Source organism: Passer montanus, unplaced genomic scaffold, assembly GCF_014805655.1.
Source record: "Passer montanus isolate IOZ18808 unplaced genomic scaffold, ASM1480565v1 scaffold23, whole genome shotgun sequence".
NCBI lineage: Eukaryota > Metazoa > Chordata > Aves > Passeriformes > Passeridae > Passer > Passer montanus.
In genome coordinates, this window is record NW_024366926.1 from 7,578,936 (window position 1) to 7,589,858 (window position 10,923).

Consider the following 10,923-nt stretch of genomic DNA (forward strand, 5'->3'; position numbering starts at 1 on the left):
AAAGACAACTGACTCCAGGCATGTCAGGCCAGTATTATTTGTATGAAACACTGGAACTGGTAAGAGGTTATTCTGCTAATCGGATGTTCCTTTGCCTGTGAGAAACAGAAGAGTGTGGTTGGGACTCAGAGAAGTTTCCTCATATTTGGGGGGGCAAGTATTAGCCTGGGCTTCTACCTGATGGATTCTGTGGAAGATGCCTTTCCTACACCAAAGGGAGGAGTCTACCCCTTCAGTGGTGCTCAAACTGAATACAGAAATCTAGATGTGCATGCTAGGAAAAAGCACTTAATTTCACAGGAGCTGTGACATTTCTCCACAACACAGTATCACCAGCGCACTGTTCCTGAAGTCTGTGCTCACAACCTCTTTTTCAAATCACATCTGAAAATGTGCTTCAAGACCAGCTCTGAAACAAACTGCATCTTCCAGAAATGTTTTTGAGATCAATCCCTGTTCTTTATTCATGCAGTTGTAAATAAGGCTAAGATGCTATCAGCTGGCGTTGCAGAAGCTGTATTGAAATTTCTCAGATCGGAGATGCCCCCCGTTCAGTTCAAGCTGCTGGGAACATTAAGAATGTTAATAGATGCACAAGGTAAAAATAAACTGTTCTCTATGTTAAGTGATTCTCTTTGGTTCAGTCTGTGATACGCTGCCAAGATTCTTAGAGAAGCAGAGTTTTTCTAAATTTCATTCCTGAAGTCATGGAATAAGTCTAATACATATGCAAAAGGAGAGGAATATGGGTTGATTTTTTTTTTCAGAACTCCTAAACTGACTACCAGGGACCCTCCAAATAGGTGTCAAATGCTTATTTATTTTTTAACTTCTTTACACTGTCACATTACAAGTGTGTATTGAGGTGTGAGTGTTTTGAGCTACCACTCCTGTTTTGCTGTTCACTTACTGTATTCCCTGGCTGTACCTCGGTCCTTGGAACAGGATAATACTCTATTAATTGATAGACTGCAATTCCAAAAAGAAAAAGCACGTTTTAGTTACCAACTTGTTCCAGGATGAGGATTTATAAAATCGGAAGTCTGCTAAAAACCAGAAATAGTTCATGTGGTAAATAAGCTGTGTATTTATTTTTGACTCAGTCCTACAGATTTTTTCAAAAGATCCATTCTAGTTCTGGCAAAGCTATTGGATATGAAATAGACATTTTTTGAAGAAACTTGTGTGACTTACAGTCTATCAAACCTGATCTAACTGACCACAGTGCTCCCTTCTGGCAGCAGTCCCTCCTGGTTTTTAATTCTTGAGCTGGCTCACAGCTCAGCTGGGGGTGTGGTATCACCTGAATTTTCCTGCTCTTCATCAGTGCACAAGCTTCATTAACCGGGCTGATAAATTGTTTCAAAAACTGGATTATGAATGTTTTACTAGATTTCTTTTTATTTCTTTTCATTTTTACTGGCTTTACTTGCTTCAATGCAACCTAGACTTTTCCCACTGGTAATGCAAGCTAGTGAAGTTTTTCTAACACCTCCAAGTTAGTAACTTTCAGCTTATTTTTCTAGCACTTGCTTAAAAAAGTGACAACCTTTTTGTTGTGTTGTTGGCTCCGGCATCATGTAGCAGAAGCAGCTGAACAGCTGGGCAAAAACGTAAAACTGGTGGAACGATTGGTGGAGTGGTGTGAAGCCAAGGATCACGCAGGTGTGATGGGAGAGTCCAACAGACTACTTTCTGCACTTATACGACACAGCAAATCAAAAGTAAGTTAGTGGCGAAAAAAGTCAGCTTGTCAGAACCAAGAGTTACCTGTGCACTTGCTGTTGGTAACCAACCCTCCACCTTGCAATCCTTCTAGCGAGCCAGCTTGGGTATTAACGTGTTACATCTCCTCTGCCCAAGGCTTGGATCATTTTTATTTTGAATGTCTCCTGCAGAAGTTCAGCATGCTGTATTCTCTATGTTTAATGGTGCTATATATGAGGAATCAGTGAACTCAGTTGTTAGGATCTTGCTATGTATTTATATAAAACTGAGATCCAGAAATAGTCTGTCTCCCTACTCTTCGTACAGCATATTTCAGAGTTTTAAGATTCTGATGGATCATTAGAAATGACAATTTATTCCAAATTCTAACAAAAGCTTGCTTGTATATGGCAAAAGGTATTACATTAGGAAAAATTCATCTGCCCCTCCCATCACCTTCATATCAATCAAATATCTTTACCTAAGCAGTCCAAGTCCATCATTCTTGCTTAGCTGAGTATTAGACAAAGCAGCCTTATAAAGGACAGACACATCTCTGGAGACAGGCTATTTCAGGCTCAGACTTCCTTTAGCATGTTCACTGATACGAACACAGGCTGCATTACTGAACTTAAATAGCAAGTGTGATTTGGAGAGCTCAGACTGTAACAGTGACCTCTTTATTCATCCATGGCATTTATGAAGTGAAAAATATAGAAGGGGCCTGATGTGTACTGACTGCCTCCAAGAACAAATCAGCAGGCCTCACAGGGATTTAAATCTTTGCTGATTGCTGATATCACTGTCTCTGTCTAATACCCTTTCTCCATTTTATGTTCAGCCTCTAAAACTGATCAGGGTTCATTTTTCTGGTTCTCGCTTCTTCTGGCTCCCTCCCCTAAGTCCCCAACATGTATGCATAGATGGCGAACACCACCACAGATGTGAAACATAATAAATATTCTCTATAGGACAACAGAATTCAATTCTAAATATGGAGACACTACTGATGACATCAAATAGATATTAAGGCAGAAATTAACAGCATTATCACAGCTGAATTAATTTTTGTGGGGTGCGTGTACTCACAGAGGAAATTTGACATTAAGAGGATAACAGCTGAGAGAGTGGAGTTTTTTAAGCTTTTGCTGCCCTCTACGTTTGAATATGAGTACAGCTGTATGGCTCTTAACATCAGATTTGAATTGGGCTTTTAATTTTAAATGCTTTGGGGTAATATTTACAAAGGCAACAGCCAGTTTTAGTCATTCCACAATACTGGAGTAGGTACCTGTGATTTCAGCCACACTAGCACCAAACCTGATGGCTGTCATCTATTCGGTACTGCCTTTTAAAGGGTGAGGCTCACCTACAATGTAAAATATTTTGATGTCAAAGATGCTGATTGGTTCTTAAGACTTATATACCCAAAATTCCACACCAATTCAAATAGAACTTAGCACTCCCAGATTGTCTCAGTCTGAAAACTACTTTGAAGTGCTAGTTTTTGCTTTTTTGGGGTTTTTTTGTTGAGGTTGGGATTGAAGGTATTTTAAGATGGTATTTTGTGTTTAGGTTTAGGTGTTTGGGGTTGTTTATTTATATTAAAGTCACACAGTAGTGAGGCTATACATCTCACTATTTTGGCTTGTGGCTGGTATAAGAAAGAGAATGTGTTTTAAATGGAAATTTAAGATATAGATGAAAAATTTAAATCGTATTTTTGTTTCAATAAATAAATGCTACTTCAAACCTTTGTGCACTCACAGAACAAATAAAAATAACAAAAAACTAATCCACATTTCCTTGAACAGTTTCCTTTCAGCATGCCAAGTAACCTGACTTTTCAGGCAAACAATTTGCAAGTATTTTTGGGATATAAGATGGTGAAAACATGAGGTGCACAACCACTTGTGAAATTATAACTAATACCTGTAGAGTATTAGTTTATTATAATCTTTATCTTGTCACGTAAGTTGGATCAAATTTTGGACTTGAAAACAGAATCTCAGCTGTGTATTTTTATCTATTTTAGACACATTTAATGCAGTTAAATAAAATTTTAAGTTCCTAGATATTGGGCAGCAGTACTGCACAACAGTTCATTTTAACATCTGGTTTTAGAACAGAAACCAACACATTGGTGTCCCATACATACCTTTTCCTTACCTCCTTTGTATTTGAAGAAAAATTCCATAATAAGATACCACTGCTTGCTTTCCTGTCTTATGTCTAAACAGCTTTTCAAGTACACCATTTCTGTTACATAGTAAGGTGTCATTCTGTGATCTCACCTCTCTGAACATTTTGAAGAAACTCTGAAAATTCGTGGAGAGAGATGAAGCATTTAATAACTTTATTTGTGTGTTTCCTTACCCCAAGTATATAGTTTGTTGGATACTTTGAACCCCTAATTATTTGATGACTGATGACACAGTGTGAAAACTTGAGTTACACCATATAACCTGGAAAAGAGTTCATTATGTGTGTCTTAACATAGTTATGGGGTTACCTGCCTTGGTTTAACACCCTGTACCTTTCAATTGCAGAGCAGTAATAACAGATAATACGTAGGCCTGCATGTCTGTATACTGATGTATAAGGTGATTCTGTGTGCACAAAGCCAACAAGTACCCTTACCCAAAGATAACACAGCATCCTTGACAGTTCCCTTATTTAATACAATTTGTATGGAATGCAGAATTTTGTCATCTTTGCATTATTTATTTTAGGATGTAATTAGGACCATTGTACAGAGTGGTGGCATCAAGCATTTAGTAACCATGGCGACCAGCGAACACGTAATAATGCAAAACGAAGCTCTCGTTGCACTGGCATTGATAGCGGCTCTAGAGTTAGGTGAGTATCCCAGGAGTTCACTGCACCTGTTTCCTTTCCAGTCTGTGCCCAAGAGAAGCCATGGAGGGAGAATGCAATGTAGAATAGCCTCCTCCTTCCACCTGCCTTTGAGTATTTCCATGGTGGTTCATGCACACACAGGCAAGCCATCATGTTATGCAGGAAACTGTTGGTTATACAGGATCTGCTCCATCATTCTGGTAGGTGGTGGAGTGATCTGGAAAGGCCCTCCAGCTTAACTTTCAGATTTGGGGTAAAACTCAGAAAACAAACATACCTTAGACTAGAGACTATATGACCTGACCACATTCCTACACTGGAATGTTAATCTGCTTGTGAGAGAACTTTTCAAAGTGAAGAGTCCACTTACCTAATAAGTAAGAACTGGAGAATACACAGAAGTGGTTAACACCCCCAACATGTCTTCATTAAATTACCCAGGATTAAGTGCAAGAATTGCCATATGAAGACATACATGATTCCGTGTCTTGACCTGCATTTGTAGTACCTCAGCTTTCAAAACAGGAAAGTAAATGCTCAGCAGAGGTTTTGTTTATCCTGTTTACTTACTTATTAAATAAGGAACTAAACAAAGAACTTACATATTTTTGTTCTTGATTTCATCTCTTGCCATTGTGTACTACAGGAATGCTCTGTTCAACTTTCGAATCACTGCCAATACATCAAGGAATTATTTTAAATAAAAGGAAAGATGTTCCTAGTCACATGAATCATCTCTTTGTCTTGTCTTCAGGCATTTAAAGGTCGAGTCTGAATTCAGTGCATGTATCTTAGAAAGCTACAGAGGCAGTAACTCAAATGGAGATCTTGAAAAGTTTTCCACAGGCTTTATAATGGACCCTGAGCTCCCTCTACCATCAAGAACTACACCATCTTTATTTACTCAGACACAATTTCCAAAAGCAAATTCAGGCAATGGAAGTGTTGAAAGCTGAAATATTCCAGGTGTTGGCCTAAATGGCTAGAAAGCCTCATGGCTTTTCCATCAGCTTACTGAACATTAAGACTGGATTTCATCACAGATTCTGTGACTGTCCTTTCAAGCAGTTAGACAACTTCACATTTTTATAGCAAGAGCTGTGATTCTTTTCATCATACCATCAAATATGTGCTTGAGTTTTATACCAATGAGTTATGTACCACAGCCTTTCACTCTGGTGAGAGATCATGTTTCAGTAAAGGGATAACACATGGAAGCGTCAAAGCAAGTGGCACTTCCATACTTACAAATTTTCACTTGTATTTCAGTCACTGCTGAAAAGGATCTTGAAAATGCTCAGCTTGTTCAGATTCTACACAGACTGCTCTCAGACGACAGGAGTGCTCCAGAAATAAAATATAACTCCATGGTGCTGATCTGTGCTCTTATAGGATCTGGTGAGTATTCAGGAGAGGCTACTTCCCAAGATGATGTATGAAATATAGTTCTTCCCTAGAGTTGAACACAGAGCATGTGGAAACACACTGTGACTGGTTCTCTGTTCACAATGGATATAAACACAAAGGTTCAGCTTACTATGACTCTGTAATGTCTATCTGTAGTGTCAAGGATAATTCAGTTTTGGATACTAACTGCAGAAACTTGACTCTGGCTTCTGTAGGATGCAGCTAGCTCAAACTTTGAAAGGAAAGAAATGAAAGCATTTAAAACTGTACAATGTCAAGTTATCTTTGCAAATATGCAGATCGTAAGAATTTCATTTTCATTTCTAGCTGCAAGTTCCCTGTAATTGATGTGTGATGGTGCTTTAGGAAGGATCCTTACATTTATGTCACTAGGAAGACTCCTTCCCTCAACAGCCCTCGCATGCTCAGGCCATCGAGGCACAACGTGCACTAACACACATCAGTGCTGGACACTGTAAACTCTCATCTCTCTGAGCTCACCCTCTGCCAAAGGTCAGGCTGTTTACAGGCTCTTCGAGTAGGCTGTGGTTTGATATTGCAATTTCCCACCTGTGTTCAAGCAAACAAACAAAAACCACAAAACAAAAAAGAGCAAGGTGTCATGGGGAAAATTTCATTCAAGGTTTCAAGAAGTTACTATGTTTCTTTCATTTAGTTCTTTAAGAAAGATTGAATCTGTGGAGAGTGAACAAATTTCATTCCATAAAGGTCTAGGCATTTACAGTCAACTAAGATGACAAAGAACTGGAATAATTACAGGAAGGTGAAAAGTCAGAGCCTGTCTGCACAACTTGCCAAGTGTGAAACAGATGAAGGTACTCTAGAAGACAGTTTACACCAATTCAATTAATAGATTAAAAGTTACCACAGTTAAATGTGTGCTGTCTCTGTAAACAAAGGTACTTTTTCATTTAAACAGAGTTCACCATGTCTACTGCAAGTGTAATTTTGGAGACCTGTACATCCATGCAAGTGAATATTGTATTCGTGCCATCTTATATTATAAACAAATACCCAGTTTTAGAGAGTATACACATCTCAGTGTGCAAAGATTGTGCTCAAAACTTGCTAACAAGCCTCAGCTCTCAGTAGGCACTCACTTTAATGCTAAGACATGTAAACTTAATTGTTACTCACAACCTTCTTGAGCCATTTCATGCCTGGGACTATCCATGCATTTTAGAGCAGAACCCTTTTGCTAAAGGTTCACAGTCAGCCTCACTGTCTTGATCTTCTTGATTTCCACTGCTTCCAACTAAAATAATCATCTTCAGAAAATCTGCCTGACAGCTGCATTTTCCCTTCCTGAATCTTGTCACCTGCAAGACTGACAGTTATTTAAAGTCAAATACCCATCTCTCTTGTCCACCAGAGTACAGAGCAGTCTTATCTTAGGGGGCGTATTTCAGGGTTATCTGAGTGGCAGAGTTCAGCCTGCCACTGCACTGTAAGCTTTGTCTAAGCACAAGGCTCTTTACCCTACTCCCAGAGAACAGACAGCAGCATGTCACTGCATTATGCAGCTGTGAAGTTAAGGCCCAGTATTTGACTGACCCAGTGTTCTGTCCTGCTTCCTGATGAACAGATCTGTGTAAAAACAGTGAGGACACAAGAATAACAACTGAGCAACCCTGGTATTAACTTCTAAGTTGGGGGGGGAGTTACTATTTTAACCAAGGAGAGGAGAATCAAGGAGCTGATTGCTCTTTACAAGGGAAAATATTAATATGCACCTCTTACAACTGTGTTGCCTCTAAACGGTTTTCAACACCATATCCACATCATGAGCCACATTTCCTTATTCTACTGTTTCAGACCTGTGTAGTTATTTTTAAAGTAACTGACCCCAGTATAGTGCAATAAAGACTAGAAGCAGCTCCACTGGCTTAATTATTGTTTTCATTTAATTCTCCAGTGACTGCTGTTGTTCCTATGCTTTGTTATGGGGTATCACATTTAACCACATTGATGGTGTTGCCAACATCTGTGTATTCACAGAATGGGTCAAGTTGGAAGGGACCACAGTGGTCCAGCCTCCCTGCCTCAAGCAGAGCCATCCTAGAGCACATGGCACAGGATTGCATCCACAAAGTTCCAGTGAGGGAAACTCCAGAACCTTTCTGGGCAATCTGTTTGGTATTCAATCACCGGCACAATGAAACAGTTCTTCCTCATGTTCAGGTGAAACTTCCTCTGCATCAAGTTTCTGCCTGTTGCCTCTTGTCCTGTTGCTTCACTGAGCAGAGCCTGGTTCTGTCTTCGCCACACCCTCCCTTCAGATAGTCATAGCCATTGATGAGTTTCCTTCTTGGTCATCTCTTCTTGAGGCTGAACATTTGCAGCTCCCTCAGCCTTTCCTTCTGAGAGATGCTCCAGTTCCTTCATCATCTTTGTTGCCCTCCACTGGACCCACTCCAGGAGCTCCATGTCTCTCTTGTACTCAGGAGCCCAGAACTGGACAAAAGCACTGCAGATGGTGCTTTATCAGGACTGAGCAGAGGGCCCCTTGACCTGCTGTCCATGTTCTTCCTAATGCACCCCAGGATACTAATGGCCTTCATGGCTACAGGGACACACTGCTGGCTCATGGACAGCTGTTTGTCTGCCAGGACACACTTCTCCACAGAGATGCTTTCCCCAGATCAGCCCCCAGCCTGTGGTGGTGCCTGGGGTTATTCTTCCCCAGGTGAAGAGCCTTTGCTGAACTTCAGATGGTTAAGCAGTTAACAGATACCTATTTTTATGTGATTCTTTCCATCTGGAAGTTCCTCTTGCAACTGAATGAATGGATAGGGAAAGAAAAATGAGGACAATGGAAAAGGGATCATCCAAAGCACTGCATTCTTAGCTAGCACAGTCTTTTGTAGGCAAGAGTCTCCATGAAACTGGATGTTACCAGCCATGGTAAAGCACAGTGAAATACCTGCTTAAACGTGTTGGCATCTCAGCAGAAAGCAGGAAGTGCATTCATAGCATGAACACTCCAACAGCTTCACTGACATCAGTCTGTACATAGACATTCCCAGGTGCACAGCAGCATGAGAGGTGCCAGCTCTTACATGGTAGGGATTAAGCTGCATAAGAACTAAAAACATGTGAACAAGAAAGTAGGTAGGGTTGGGAACAAATGCCAAAACTTGCTTTAAAAAAAATTTAAAAAAAAAAGTAAATAGCACAGCATAAAGCATAGCTATCTGAAACAGGTGGTTGGGGTTTCTCCTGGGAAATTCAGAGATTAGGCCCCTGGCAACATGTGGAAAGCAAAATAATATGCATTTGTTGCTGAGTGGGAATTCACTAGAGAGGCATGTAACAAAACCAACCATTTTAGATCAAAACTGTGAGATGTTCAGAGTACAAGGCTTTCAGAAAACTTGTCAAATTTCTTACAATTTCTGCTCAATTTTATGAATTGCTGCCAACCTCTGTTAAATAATACAAAAAGTAACTAACATGCAATCCAGGATCAGAATCATCAGACAGTGTCTCCTAGTTTTGAGTAGAACATAAACACTGCATCCATATGCACAGCACTGGGCAATGCTCTACGTGTTGTCGTTTGCATTAACTTCAGAGCTGAGCTGTAAAGGGACAGCAAACAGTGACCAGGTGGTGACACATCCATTAAGGACCCATCTCACCCCCCCACACAACCAGTAAGAGTTGACACACACAAATGATGCAGTGAGCCTGTCACAGCCAGCTCACTTGGTCAGGCTAGTTTAAAGAATAAACCAAAAAAATGTTTTCACTAAAAATACTTCCTAAGCATCTGTTTTGGAAGGCAGTCCAGGTGGATATTCTTAACTGCTATGCAGCAGCTTCACCATTCATCATGACCTGAAATCCATGGAGTTTGTGTGTGCTGGAGGCCCTGAAAAGTTGTCTCTCCATCAAAAGCAATTCAAAAAAGTAAACAATAACCAGATTATGCGTACTCACAGCTGTGTGCTTGTGTGTACAGGATTTAGTAGAAAAGTTTCTCACGGTTTTCTTCTGCCTATCTCATACAAAGGACTGTTTCTTTTATATTTCTTTTTCCAGAACCTCTTCAAAAGGAAGTGCAGAGCATGGCGTTTCTAGAAGTCATATCAAAACTCCGCAGCCATGAGAACAAAACTGTTGCCCAGCAGGCCTCGCTAACAGAGCAGAGACTTGCTGTAGAAAGCTGAGGAAAGTCTTGTTTCCAGTGCATCCCATCACAGATTTCACCTTTGTCCTCCGTCCTGCTGCCGCTCCTGCTATGTTTTCCACTGTATCACTTGTGCATGCGTGTAACGTTCCCACACAAATTGATGAACTGCTGTAGGTACCTGTCCAAAAAGGTTTCTACAAATTCATAGGTGGTGTTAACATGAACTTGTCTCCACCCGTAACTGTTCTACTTGTATTCTTGTTGCTTGGGCCACATAGTAGAATGTGCATGTTGTAGTCCTATGATGATGTAGAAGTGGTACTACACAACTGACTATTTCCTCATGCCCCCTAACTGCATAAAAATGTACTACTAAATTAGGGACAACTCGAGATGCAGCAGCTCCAGACTAGTGTGCTGACTATAGGATTAAGAAGTAAATCTAGCTCAATTTTTGGTGCTTTGGAGATTCAGGTTTGAATGCAATGTACTGCTGCTCATTCACTGGTCTTGCCTATTAATGTCAAACTCGTGGTACCTAGAGGTAACAAATAAAACTTTCAGTGCTCTCACTTTACCCTGTGGTTTGTCCTTTTTTCTAATTGCACACAGAAGCTGCGACTGTACTACCGTGCACTGGTGAGTTCTTTTTGTTCCTGGCTCTGGCCCGACCACGATCACTGCCTATAGCTGAGCAGATACAAAGGAAGCTATTCCAACCACTTTCACTGTGTTTGCTCACACAGAGGCACTGTGTGGCATAACAATCATGCATTTTAGCAGCAATGCATGAT

The 10,923-nt window shown here is 40.4% G+C and overlaps 1 protein-coding gene across 5 annotated transcripts in view; it reads left to right on the plus strand.

Moving 5' to 3' along the window:
• The window catches only part of RAP1GDS1 (Rap1 GTPase-GDP dissociation stimulator 1), a 90,191-nt gene extending 79,485 nt beyond the window's left edge, over positions 1-10,706 (plus strand). For all 5 annotated transcript variants that reach the window (XM_039710311.1, XM_039710313.1, XM_039710312.1 and 2 more), the window contains 5 exons: positions 473-598; positions 1,585-1,724; positions 4,440-4,566; positions 5,836-5,964; positions 10,039-10,706. In XM_039710311.1, coding sequence (XP_039566245.1) covers positions 473-598; positions 1,585-1,724; positions 4,440-4,566; positions 5,836-5,964; positions 10,039-10,166 — 650 coding nt within the window. In that variant the 3' untranslated portion in view covers positions 10,167-10,706. The remainder of the gene's footprint in view (positions 1-472; positions 599-1,584; positions 1,725-4,439; positions 4,567-5,835; positions 5,965-10,038) is intronic.
• Positions 10,707-10,923: the final 217 nt, after the last annotated feature.